The 14,120-nt window shown below is 38.8% G+C and overlaps 1 protein-coding gene across 1 annotated transcript in view; it reads left to right on the top strand.

Moving 5' to 3' along the window:
- Window positions 1-12,775, top strand: part of slc13a3 (solute carrier family 13 member 3) — a 38,721-nt gene extending 25,946 nt beyond the window's left edge. Inside the window, exons 7-13 of the mRNA XM_066702713.1 lie at window positions 4,777-4,869; window positions 5,270-5,374; window positions 5,674-5,771; window positions 7,259-7,371; window positions 8,043-8,204; window positions 8,816-8,953; window positions 9,227-12,775. Of these exons, the coding sequence (XP_066558810.1) occupies window positions 4,777-4,869; window positions 5,270-5,374; window positions 5,674-5,771; window positions 7,259-7,371; window positions 8,043-8,204; window positions 8,816-8,953; window positions 9,227-9,406 (889 nt within the window). The 3' untranslated portion in view covers window positions 9,407-12,775. The remainder of the gene's footprint in view (window positions 1-4,776; window positions 4,870-5,269; window positions 5,375-5,673; window positions 5,772-7,258; window positions 7,372-8,042; window positions 8,205-8,815; window positions 8,954-9,226) is intronic.
- The last annotated feature ends 1,345 nt before the right edge of the window (window positions 12,776-14,120 follow it).

Below are 14,120 nucleotides of genomic sequence, written 5' to 3'. Positions count from 1 at the left end.
AGAGCTCGATTTTGGTCTCATCTGACCACAACACTTTCACCCAGTTCTCCTCTGAATCATTCAGATGTTCATTGGGCCTGTACATGTGCTTTCTTGAGCAGGGGGACCTTGCGGGCGCTGCAGGATTACAGTCCTTCACGGCGTAGCCAATTGTTTTCTTGGTGACTATGGTCCCAGCTGTCTTGAGATCATTAACAAGATCCTCCCGTGTAGTTCTGGGCTGATTCCTCACCGTTCTCATGATCATTGAAACTCCACGAGGTGAGATCTTGCATGGAACCCCAGACCGAGGGAGACGGACAGTTATTTTGCGTTTCTTCCATTTGAGAATAATCGCACCAACTGTTGTCACCTTCTCACCAAGCTGCTTGGCGATGGTCTTGTAGCCCATTCCAGCCTTGTGTAGGTCTACAATCTTGTCCCTGACATCCTTGGACAGCTCTTTGGTCTTGGACATGGTGGAGAGTTTGGAATCTGATTGATTGATAGCTTCTGTGGACAGGTGTCTTTTATACAGGTAATGAGCTGAGATTAGGATCTTAGTGCTCCTAATCTCAGCTCGTTACCTGTATAAAAGACACCTGGGAGCCAGAAATCTTGCTGATTGATAGGGGATCAAATACTTATTTCCCTCGTTAACATGCAAATCAATTTAAAACTTTTTTGAAATGCATTTTTCTGGATTTGTTTGTTGTTATTCTGTCTCTCACTGTTAAAATACATCTACCATTAAAATTATAGACTGATTATTTCTTTGTCAGTGGGCAAACATCCAAAATCAGCAGGGGATCAAATACTTTTTTCCCTCACTGTATAATCGTACATTTCAACTAAAGCTCTGTGTATTTATTAAGTCACATAAGGGGAAAGGGGAGTGTGCGTGCGTGTGCGTGTGTGCGTTATTTAAGGTGGGTGCTTAGGAAACACAGGCAATTTACGGTGCAAATAAGTGCATTTTATGATACAGAATGCCAAACCAAAAAGACCTGCACAAATGTAAACAAAACCCTAGCTCTTCATTGAACCTAAGTAAACTGGTTAGGTCTACCTTTGACAATTAATTGGTGTAGATGGAGATATTATGGTGAAGAGTATGGGGATGGAGTGCATTTGGAAGAAATCACATGCTGCTGAGAAGAAATCTACCCACTTGTCTCAAGAAAAAATATTTGATCAATGCATACTACCAGTGCTCACTTGTGCCTGTGAAACCTGGTCAACTGGGAAGAACAGTTTAAAGATGGAAAAAGGAGGCTATTGAATGGTCATAGGGCATAGTAGTGGTTAGGGCTCTGGACTCTGATATAGAGAGTCATGGGTTCAGTCCCAGGGGGGACACTGCTGTTGTACCCTTGAGCAAGGTACTTTACCTAGATTACTCCAGTAAATGCCCATATTTAATTGGGTAAAATCTAAAAATGTGATATAACAACAATTGTAAGTCACCCTGGATAAGGGAGTCTGCTAATCATTATTAAGACCTAATTTATAAAGAGACAGAAGTATTTACAAGTTGCTACAGACAGACAGGTGAGAGGCAGCCATTTTGTTCTTTGACTAGTTTCAGACCAGTCTTAGCATTGCTCATTTTGTGTTAAGTTTGCCTTAATTGAAGTTAGCATTGTCTGTAGTTTGCCTAAATTGAAGCCAATTCAGTTGAGTTGAGTTGATGAGTTGGTTGGTTCACGATCTTGAGGATCAGATTGTTGATCTGCGCTGTATTAAGGATATAGAAGAATTGGTCAATCAGCCGATGAGAGAGATGGTGTGCACGCCAAAACCTAGGAGAGTTGATACCTTAGAGCAGGAAAGTATAGAACTGCTGGTTTACAGTTGGTCGTAACCACAGAAAAGGGTGCACACAAATCCTAGAGACACCCAAGAGCTAGAATTGCCCAACAGGTTCCAACTGCTGGACACTGAGTTGGACACTGACAGCTCAGAGGGTGATGGGAGGGCATTTGAGCACCGGAGCACCATGGTGCTTACTCCCCCCCAGAAGAGGGAGGTAGTTATAGTAGGAGAGTCAATCCTTAGAGGTGTAGATCACACAGTGTGTTCTAGTGATAAGGAGACCCGCATGGTATCTTGCCTGCCTGGTGCTCATGTTGCAGATCTCCCTAAACTAGTAGATGGGCTAATGGCCAAAGCTGGGGGGAATCCACTGGTCATGGTCCACATTGGAACCAATAACATAGGAAAAGGTAGGGCAGAGGTTCTGCAAGACAAATTTAAAGAGTTAGCAACAAAACTAAAGGGCAGAACCTCAACGGTAGTTATTATATGTGAAAAAAACAAGGCCCAAGTCTAAAACAATGGTCTACAATTTTAGAAAAGCAAACCTTGAAGGTATGAGGCAGCACTTATAAGAGTTAGACTGGAGCTCACTGGATACAGATTCAGTTGAAAATGGATGGTTATATTTTAAGAATATACTACTTGAGTCTCAGGAGAAATTTGTACCAAAACTTAGCAAATTGAGGACGAAAAAACATTGGCCAAATGGTTTAATAGAAGTATGCAAAAAAATAAAGAGAAAGAAGATGTTGTATAGCACACACAAAAGGGATGGAGACAAAACAAAATACAAAGAATATGTTGAGCTGCAAAGAGGGAAATAGAAAGAAACATAGCTCTCGGTGCAGTGCGTGGTCGGACAGGCGCGGGTCGGGTACCGACAGGTCAGGGCAAACAAGGACTGGGGGAAGACGTGGTTGTGGGAACAGGCAATGGTCAGGCGATCGGGCGAACAGAGCAGGCAAAGGCGAGACGGAGTCGTGGTTGTGAAGTAAGGCAGGAGGTCAAGGCTTGGAATCGCAGGCAGAGTTGACGAAACGTCGCCCTGACTGAGCGAAGTGAGGGGATTATAAAGGGAACAGAAACTGGGAAGGCAGGTGCAGGGCCAATGGAAACAGAGGGTGGAAGCAAGAGTGCACATGGTTGACCAGAATGTTAATAGACTGATTGCTGGGAGAGTGCTAAGAAAGGCAGGGAATTGGCGGCCCCTAATGGGGATAGAGGGGGAGTGCTAGGGGACCATGACACTTGGAGCTAAAACTAATGCAAAGAGCTTTTTTCAATACTACAACAGCAAGAGGTCAATAAAGGATGAAGTGAAACAGATAAAAGGCAAAGATGGAAGTATCTTGGAAAACGAACAAGATGTGGCAAATGTTCTAAATTAGTATTTCACAGAGGTTTTTACAAAAGATGGATAACATGCCACAGGTTAACAATCAGTCCAGTCAAATCTTATCCTCCTGATCAGGATAAATGAGGAGGAGGTACTAAAGGGATTAGAAGAATTAAAAACAAATAAATCACCTGGGCCAGATGGTATATTTCCAACAGTAATTATTTATATGCCGCTAAGTCAAAGATTCCAAATAACACTTAGGGATGTGCCAACTGACTGGAAGATGGCAAATGTCATACCAATCCACAAGAAATGGGACAAAACTGAGCCAGGAAATTACAGACCAATCAGTCTCACCTGCATTATTTGTAAAATGTTGGAAAAAATGATTAGACAGAAAATAGAGGAGCATCTTAATGAAAACCATATTCTTGGAGATAGTCAACATGGGTTTAGATGAGGCAGATCATGTCTTACTAATTTATTAGAATTTTTTGAACATGCAACTGCAGCTATAGATCATGTGATAGCATATGATATGATATACTTTGATTTTTAAAAAGCTTTTGATAAGGTTCCACACCAAAGACTGATCCTCAAATTGGAAGCTGTCGGCATTCAGGTTAATGTACTGTAAGTAGATGGATTATGAACTGGTTGATGTTTAGGAAACATAGGGTGTCGATTAGAAGAGTTGCTGGAGTGAGGTTGGTAGTGGAGTTCCACAGGGATCAGTACTAGGGCCTTTGCTTTTCCTAATCTATATTAATGATCTGGACTGTGGGATAGTTAGCATACTTGTCAAATTTGCAGATGATACTAAAATAGGTGGCTCAGGAGATACAATCTCGGCAGCACAGGCTATTCAAAGGGACTTAGATAATATTCAGTTGTGGGCCGACACCTGGCAGATGAAATTCAATGTGGACAAGTGCAAGGTAATTCATGCAGGTAACAAAAATGTCCACTATAATTACACTATGGGAGGAATAGAACTAGATTACGTAATGCACGAGAAAGACCTAGGAGTCTATATAGACTCCTCACTTTCTCCATCCAAACAATGTGGGGAAGCAATAAAAAAGGCAAACAGAATGTTAGGGTATATTGTCAAAAGTGTAGAATTTAAAACAAGGGAAGTAAAGTTAAGACTGTACAATGCACTAGTTAGACCTCATCTGGAATAATGTGTACAGTTCTGTGCACCACACTTCAAGAAGGATATTGCTGCTCTAGAGGCAGTTCAGAGGAGAGCAACCAGACTTATTCCAGGTCTGAAGGGAATGTCCTACTCGGAGAGACTGAGGGAACTGAACCTAATCACCCTGGAACACCCTAGTGTGATGCATTTGATCCGGATCTGTACCATCTCCCTGAGAGGTACGTTTGATCCAATTGCCGAGCGTTTACACTGCCATTTCTGATCCTGATCAAATGCTACCGATGCATTTCATCCGAATTGGAAATGGCGGTGTAAACGCGCCTAGTGATATGGACCAGGCCCTCGGAGGGTGTCTGAGATGGCGGTTTGAGTCCACGAAGGGGTGCTGAGTGCTCAAGCTGCATAAGTTTTATGTTTAATGTATTGAGTGACTTCTTATAGTTGCTTCCATTACCATTTTCTTTCTTTTAATTTAAAGGTTGTGTTTAAAGAAGAAAGATTTCCGGGCTGATGCTGAAGCTAAAGCCAGAGATGTAATTGCCCAGGACTATAAAAAACTGGGGCCAATCTCGTATGTATAGCTGTGAAGATGATTGAACACCACATCTGACCCATCCTTTTGTTATGTAGCTAGAATCTACCTTGAATGTACCTGTAGAATCCTGTTAATATATTTTTTTTATTTAAAACTTTCCTTTTTTTTTTGTTAAGTATTTACTCAGTGTTTTCAGATGGCTGACTGATTTATCCTGTATTATGGGTCACAAGGTCACAGATTTCATTCAGTTATATTAACCACAGGCTGCAGTGAGGCTAAAGATTACAAAGCTTAGCACACAATATTATACAACAGTACAATGACACATTCCACAACAACTACTGCTACTAATAACTTGTCTCCTAGCTACCTTTGAACCTTGAGAGAGAATTGTCAACTCATTTGCATTGGCCTTTCTGTGATTTTCCATTAGGTTTGCAGAAGGAGCGATTGGATTTTTTTTCTTCTTGTTCGCCATCCTTCTTTTCACAAGAGATCCTAAATTTTTCCCTGGTTGGTCAAAGCTATTTAACAAAGGGTAAGACACAGGCACCTTCCCAATCGGTGACTGCAAATTTAATGTGTGCACTACAACATGACAAAGCTCCCTTTCTGTCTAAGAATGACGTTTTTGTTTTGAACTGAATTTCTTCTGTAGCTATTCTGTTGCTATTAGTTGTCAAATATACAATAAGCGGATCAGTTCAAATCCATTTCTCTTAATAAAGTACCTCTAAAATTAATGAAAGGAGCTGCTTCTCCTTTTCCTTCTGCTGACTCCGACAGTAGCTTAACCATGGTTGATAACAGTCTTGTTTTGCATTTATTTTATTGTAGGTATGTCTCAGATGCTGTAACTGGGGTCACCATAGTATCCATTTTGTTCTTCTTCCCTTCCCAGAAGCCCAGTTTAAATTGGTGGTTTAATTTCCGATGTAAGTATCTGCAGATGTGTATTTCATCCCTAGTTAAAGGACAGGGTCAGGTGACTAACCAAGTTACTGCAGCTCCTGAGTGAAAGTGGCTTTTTGAAGCAGCAAAAGCAAATTCTAAATTCTGCCTTTGTCTCTTTGGTTAGATGCTAATCCATTTATCAGAATTATTGGAAGACAACATATCTCAGGTTAATAATGGAACATATTTCTTTAAACACATGAGCTGAAAAGCAATGTTGTCCTTGAAATATACAGATTGGGAAAATAGATCCTAACATTACATTTGAAAAGTCTAACCTCTGTAATTCATTTTAGTGACTCCCCCTTTTTCTATTTAGTGCAATAGTTGTGCAGATTTATAAAATTAAACATTCAAAACATTCAAAATTCTAACAATTCTACTATTTAATAATGTTTTAACATATTCCAGCAACTAAGTAAAGATGCACCACAATACCCATTACATTATTTTTCAACCAGTATTTTGCTTCCTGAAAATAAACAGGTTTTAGCCCTGTTTGTTTTATCAATTAAATATAGTGAAGATTATGAAAAGAATTTGAATGGCTTATGTTAAGAAGTACAAGAAGGCTCTCATGGGTCAGATGGACTGTGGGAATATATTCATCTTTCCAAAATATGTACAACCTATTTTGCAACTGTCAGTCTAATATGATACTTGCTGTTTGCACTGCACTCATAGAGCAGCATAGAGACAACTATGAAGTCTGTACTGCTTTTTCAGATGACCTCTCTCTCTTTTAAAGGTGAGAAGAACGGTAGTGCGTTTTGTTTGTCAAGCAAGCTAGAGCGATGTGGTGCTATTACTCCTAATAGTTCGTCAGGGGCTAAATCCAGTTTCACTACATGTCTCTGTGCATTGGACTCAAATGATTTGAGCTATCCCCCTGTCTCTTGCTTGCTTCTGTTAAAAATTAAAAGCTCACTGCCACACCAATTCCAGAGTCACCGGGACTGCAGAAATCATTTACTACCTTCTTGTCAGACCAGAATGTGAATGTCTTCGGTGTCCGAGTTTAAAGTGTAATCATTAAACACTTTTCAAATCTGTGCTAACCTTGTTTTTATTGTCTACTTGAATACTCTTTTGCTGTAACATTTGTCCTGGCTTTTTATAGCTATTTTCTTGTTCAGTTTGGTTTTCACTTTGTCTCCTTGTTCTTTTCTCCCTGTACACTATCTTCTGCCATAACAGGCACTTCTGTGTACATGCGACAATGTTAGTACATGTGCCCTTTTGAAATTTTACTAGATTGTGTGATGTTTTATCAGTCTACATTTGCAGAGGGTGCAGCTTAGTGCTGTTTGTGTGAGTAAAGTGTGTATGTGCCCATGTGTTTCCATCAAGAATCCAGGTGAATCTGGTCCTGGCATTGCTTCATACTTGTACAGTTACTTTCAATGGACTCTCAAAAGAAGCTTAAGATGGCAATTGTTTTTAATCCTTTTTCTTTTTTCTTTTGAAGCTTCAAACACTGAAAATGTTCCCCTTTTGTCATGGAAAAAAGCTCAGGAATGTGTTCCATGGAATATTATCCTGTTGCTTGGTGGGGGGTTTGCTATGGCCAAAGGATGTGAGGTAAGTTTCTAACTGTTGGCTTCTAGTACTCTGGTTGCTCATTACATTACATTATTTGTCATTTAGCAGACGTTCTTATCCAGGCGACTTACATTTGTACCCATTTATACAGCTGGGTATTTGTTTTTGTTAATAACCTAGAAGTAAAATTATAGTAAAGTTCCAGGCCTATTTAAAGTACACTGTGTCAGAGTGTTTGACACATAACTAGTGCATAAATTGAGCCTATTTTTAGTTATATATTTCTTAGCAGATACCGTTATCCAAGGTGAATTGCAGTTTACACAAAAACATTTTAAAGCATTAATGCATTAAGTGCAGTAATACAATCAGTATTGTATCCAATAATACAACATTTTGTGATAGTTGTATATCTTTCTGTATGGTGATTGCCAAGGACGTACAGGGGTGGTGACTCTTTCATCCCACAAACGCCTTGTATCACAATGCTGCTGGAGTCCTGCCGACTAGTCTGTCATATTGAATTTGCTTGAATTTGCATTGATGCTCAACCATAGAGCCTTTGACCTACTGGGTGTCCATGAGCCTGCAGTCCTTCTTTGAAAAAACCTTTACTAGATGTACTAGATGTTGGATTTCAAGAACACTGCCCTAATGGGATGACTTCTCCTCATGGTCCTCATCTCATTTCTGTTGCTTCCATGTCCCAGGAATCAGGGTTGTCCATCTGGATTGGCAGCCATCTTCAGCCACTTGAAGGAGTTCCCCCGGGGGTGGCGGTGCTGCTCATCACGGTGGTTGTGGCCTCCTTCACAGAGTTCGCCAGTAACACAGCCACTATCATAATTTTCCTGCCTGTTTTAGCTGAACTGGTAAGCAAGGCACCACTCTGTTTTCCCCCAACCACTGCATTTGCCTTTCTGTACTTTCAAGGACACTTTTACTATTCTTTTGGAGTTATTATTTAATGATTGTCCTATAAAACCTGCTGGATTTTGGCTCTCCAAGACCAGGGTTGGACATTCCTCATTTACAGTTATCCGATTTAGTCCTTTTTTAGTCACTGTTGGTGTGATAGGCAGCTTAATGAAGCCATTATCATCTTTCCACAGCTATGAATATTCCTTATGTGGGATGTTTGAAACCACATTCAGTCAGTAACCTTGGAGTAACTTGTTGTACAATGTTCCAAAGGCACTGTACGCACCAACATCCATCAAAGTTGATTGGCGTCAATGTTTAGTGTCTAGCTTCAGAGGAGGGTGAAGATTTCTGACGAATACCTCCAGATATTGTGCTGAAATTTAACAAGAAATCTGACCCTTTGTAACTTATTTTCCTCTTTTTGTGACATTGCACCAGGCATGGACAGGAAGGGCTTTTATGTGTCAATTTCTTTCAAATTAGTTGGATGTTCTTGAATGACAGAATTTTTTTATAAATAATAATATCCTGGATTTATCTTGGTTTTTCTTCCCTTCAGGCAATGCGTCTAGAAGTGAACCCTCTGTATCTCATGATACCTGGGACTGTGGGCTGCTCATATGCATTCATGCTGCCAGTTTCAACTCCACCTAACTCCATTGCATTTGCATCTGGCCATCTCATGGTGAAAGACATGGTATGTCCCCTTCAAGCATATACAAGAGTATTCTCCTTCTATTTTTATTTAAACACACATTATTATCTCTGCCATTTTTTTGCTTTTGCTTTAATTGACCTTACTTTTTTTTTCCTTCTACCTCATCTTGGTGGCTTGCTCGCATTTCTACCAAGCTTATGCCCTTTCATTCCCAAGGGGTGTGCTAATGCTGACACACTGCATTTGGTTTATAAGAAAAGCTGGGAAGTGCAGGGTGTGCAGTGTGAGTGAAGATATGCCTTTGTCTTTCAGGTGAAAACTGGGGTTGTAATGAACATCATGGGAGTTCTTGTTCTTTCTCTGGCTATGAACACTTGGGGCCGATACATCTTCAATCTCTCCACCTACCCCGACTGGGCCCGAACTCTTAACACCACTGCTGCCTTTGCAGGGCTGCACAACACACTTTCACCACTCAATGTCACCTTGTAACCACTACCATCCCTTTCACAGTAACATTTAAAATGGCAAGATCTGACTTGATAAATTAAGACAAATCTGAATTTAAATATTATTGATTAATTATAATTATTAATATGCTTTGGGGATCAAAATTATCAGAACAGTATGCATCTGCATAACAATTGTCATTATTTTTATGAATGAATGAATGAATGAATGTTTGTGTTTTCCAATATGTATTTAAACAAATTGTGAGGGAATACATTTACCATTACAAAGTTGTGCTCACAAATGTGCCTTTGCAGTTTGTAAATATATATATATATATATATATATATATATATATATATATATATATATATATATATATATATATGTATATGTATATATACACACCGATCAGCCATAACATTATGACCACCTGCCTAATATTGTGTAGGTCCCCATTTTGCCACCAAAACAGCCCTGACCCGTCGAGGCATGGACTCCACTAGACCTCTGAAGGTGTGCTGTGGTATCTGGCACCAAGACGTTAGCAGCAGATCCTTTAAGTCCTCTAAGTTGCGAGGTGGGGCCTCCATGGATCAGACTTGTTTGTCCAGCACATCCCACAGATGCTCGATTGGATTGAGATCTGGGGAATTTGGAGGCCAAGTCAACACGTTGAACTCGTGATTCATCAGACCAGGCCACATGATAACGAGATTATCCGTGTTATTCACTTCACCTGTCAGTAATCATAATGTTATGGCTGATGTATATATATATATATATATATATATATATATATATATATATTTTTTTTTATTATTATTTTTATTTGGGATTGTATTTATTGAGGTTTAATTTCTTATTTTTTATATTTAGGTGTCATATGTTTATTATGTCATTCAACTGTGGTAAATCTTTGGATTTTAAATAGTGATTTACAAAGCAAGCCTTTATGGTTATTTAGTAGTAATTAATGTGCAAACTCACTTTTTTTTTTTTTTACAAAAATGAGAGAGAAGACAATCATGAAGTTACATTAATTTTAAATAATAATACATTTTATTTGGGGGACGCCTTTCTAGATACTCAAGGACATCTTACACAAAGTTGACCTACATAAATTAATACAATAAACATAGATTACGATGGAGAAATACATAGACTGACAGTTACAAAGGAAACATCTGCTAAAATGTAGCCATAGGGCTATAGAAGGTAGGCTTTCTTAAAAAGGTGAGTTTTTAAAAGATTTTTAAAATATATGAGAGTGTCTATTTGTTTTATTTGTGCGGGGAGTGCGTTCCAGAGCCTGGGGGCCGAGCAGCTGAAGGCCCAGCCACCCATGGTGGCGAGACGGAATGGGGGGGTGACGAGGAGATTAGCAGAAGAGGAACGGAGGGAGCGAGAAGGGGCATAGGCTGGGATGAGGTCCGAGAGGTAGGTAGGTGCCAGGTTATGAAGGGCTTTGTAAGTAAGGAGGAGCGAATTAAAGACGATACGGTAGTGCACAGGGAGCCAGTGTAACTGGATAAGGACTGGTGTGATATGTTCAGATGATCTAGTGCAGGTGAGTATTCTGGCAGCAGAGTTCTTGACCAATTGTAGTCTATTGGTGAGTTTAATAGGGATACCAGTAAGGAGAGAATTGCAGTAGTCCAGTCAGGAAGTGACCAAGGCATGGATAAGGGTTTCAGTGCTGGAGTGTGACAATGAAGGATGAAGCCTGGAGATGTTGCGGAGGTGGAAAAAAGATGTCTGGGTAATGGCTTTTATATGGGGTTCAAATGAGAGCATGCTGTCCAAGATGACACCAAGGCTTTTGACTTGTGATGAAAGCAGAACTGAAAAACCATCAATGTTAATACTAAGGTTGTGCTGTTTAGAAATAATAGATTTAGAGCCAATAAGCATGACTTCTGTCTTGTTGCTGTTAAATTTGAGGAGGTTTGAGCTCATCCAGCTCCTAATATCTTGGAGACAGTTAATAAGGGAAGTGGGAGGGAGGGGAATGGTGGATTTGGTGGAGCTGTGTATCATCAGCATAGCAGTGAAAATTGACTTTGTGATGACGCATAATCTTGCCCAGCGGTAGGAGGTAGATCATGAAAAGAAGTGGTCCCAACACTGACCCCCGGGGGACACCCTGTGAAACAGCTGCACACCCTGATCTGTGTTTTTTAATTTAAATACGAAATTAACCAATTACTAAAACAAAATCAGGATTATGTAAATCTGTGCTATTAATATAAAGTATTTACAGAATTTTTTTTCACATTTCCGAATAGTTAGAAAGTCATATGATGAACTGCCAGTTAAAAAGCACTGTTATTAGGTTTTAAAATGTTTTGTGTGTGTATGCGTGTGTCTCCATTTCTATAGCAGATTTGAATTTGAAGTTTTAAACTGAAATCAGAATTGCTGACCATAACACTTCTAGTTCCAAACCAATGCAAACACGCAAATACCAGGAACCATGATTACCAATCAATATTTCATAAGACTTTGGGCATGCAGTGGTTTTTATTTTTATTTTAGTTTCCTCATCCACATTAATTCAGATGGAAAAATATTTTAAACTGTCACTTTAACACAAAAAAACAGCCTTGTCGGGTATTTCGTCATCAGTAAAGACGGTGCAAACTCACTTTTCTGAAAAAGGAGGGAAATTAAACAATTACAGCAAACTAAAACAATAAGGATTTTATTCATCTGTAATATTAATTCTGTAATTACTTTGTTGTTTTTCACAAATTTAAACAGTCACAATATATATTAAAACTTGAAAATAAGTGTTTTTGAGATATAACAGACTGTGTGTGTGTTTGCTGCTGTCTTCATTTCTATTGAGGATTTAAAGTTGAACTTTTAAACTGACCTCAGAATTGCTGACCATAACACTTCTACTCTAGACCAATGCAAACACCAGGAACTAATATTTCAGAAGATGTCTGACATGCAATGTCTGAAAGGTTTTTATTAGCATTTTATTATCATATTAATTCAGCCAGAAAAAAATAATAATGGATATACTTACTTATCTGCTCTCATTAGATACTTGTAGATTGGTAGATATGTCTTATGAATGGTGCAGAAATGGACAGTTTTGTTTGTTATGATTGGTTCAGCTTTGCCCAAGACATGTACAGCCATTGCGGCCTTTCAGATGGTCTCTTGAAGAGCTTTTCTAAAATTGTACAAACTTGTTAAAGTGGAAAAAGAAAAATACTGTCACTCAGGAACTTTGATATTTTCCTGCATTCATTTCAGACTACGTTAAATGTAGAATGGTATTCATGACAACACAAATCCTGTCCTTCGCTGTAACATTTAAAAGTTTGTTTAAAAGTGTAATCTGGTTTATTGTGTTTTTATGTACAACATGTAAGTTGTAATAAATGAGGAATTTGAGGTTTTGTGTTTTAATATGTATAAGACTAATGGAATCAATATGAAGACATTCACAAGGTTTATAGAATGTAATTGTCATTAATTGACAAGTAAGTCCACCCTGCGTAAAGCCCAAGAAAAATGCATCTCGCTTACAAGATTAAATTTTTGATAATTTAAATGGGTTATAATGAGCATAATATAGTGCCAGCAGATGTGATAGACTTATTCTGTTCCCATGCATAAACTACACCAGAACACTCATGCATACACACGGATAAACTCAAAAAATGTGTTTCAACACAGACCTTTTTAAGCCAGTCCACTTCAAACCATGAACTAAGATACAATTACTGGGGCATGTCAGAGGCAGAAGTGTCAGGTTTGTGTGTTAAGTGGAAGGATGATAAGTGTATTGTGCAACAATTAATTTTTTCTCAAGAATGCCTCTTGAATGGTTAAGATGCGGACGTAATGGGTAATCCTGGATAGACCTTGTAAATATGTGCTAGTCTACCAGAGCAAATGGGTGATTTCAGATCAGCTCCATTATGGCATTAATCAAATGCTGTCACTATCTCCTGTTATTGTTTTTTTTTTCCTTCAAGGAAATTTAGGATATTTATTTATTAGGCATTTTATTTTTACATTACAAATCCCTGCATATTTTCTGTTTGATGATTAACACAGTGCACACACATGCTGTTACATCCCTAGATCATATAATAGGCTCTTTCAGCTAGAGAATATGACGTCTTAGTCTGTGCATAATCCTATTATTTACAAAGTATGTCCTAAGAATGGTATTTAATGATTACATAAAACTTACTTTTGTTGCCTTTTCCTTTTTTCCCCACACGCGATTAAAATTAGAGGCTCAGGTGGACTTTAAACTTGAGTTACACTCAAACTACTACCACTGTTTAAAAACTTAGGGGAAAAGTACATAACAGAAGAACAGAAGTTTTTGGTTTGGATTTTGGCACATGCTGGTGGGACAAAGGTTTAATTGAATCCAGGGCCTAAGCAAGCTTTGACTTACAAAAAGTTTAAAATCAATTATGTGTGCAGAATGGTCACATTGATTGATTATTTAGTCATTAGCAGATGCCCCTTAACCAGGGGGACTTGTGGTTGTCATGTAATATACACTTTTCACAAAACATATGGCATATTACAATAAGTGGCTAAATAAAATATATACTTTCCTTATGCAAGTAAACTAAAATCTGTAACATCAGCACTGGGTGCAGTGGGGTCAGAGCAGGCATCATTACCAACAATACAGGAGCTGAAAAATAACAATAAGGAGCAGCAGAGGGGTGCACCATGGCTGGAACTCTCCAAGGAAGGATGTGTTCAGTTA

This window comes from Amia ocellicauda, chromosome 4, assembly GCF_036373705.1.
Source record: "Amia ocellicauda isolate fAmiCal2 chromosome 4, fAmiCal2.hap1, whole genome shotgun sequence".
Lineage (NCBI taxonomy): Eukaryota > Metazoa > Chordata > Actinopteri > Amiiformes > Amiidae > Amia > Amia ocellicauda.
The sequence above is the reverse complement of the archived record's forward strand: the minus strand, read 5'-3'. Positions and strand labels throughout refer to the sequence as shown.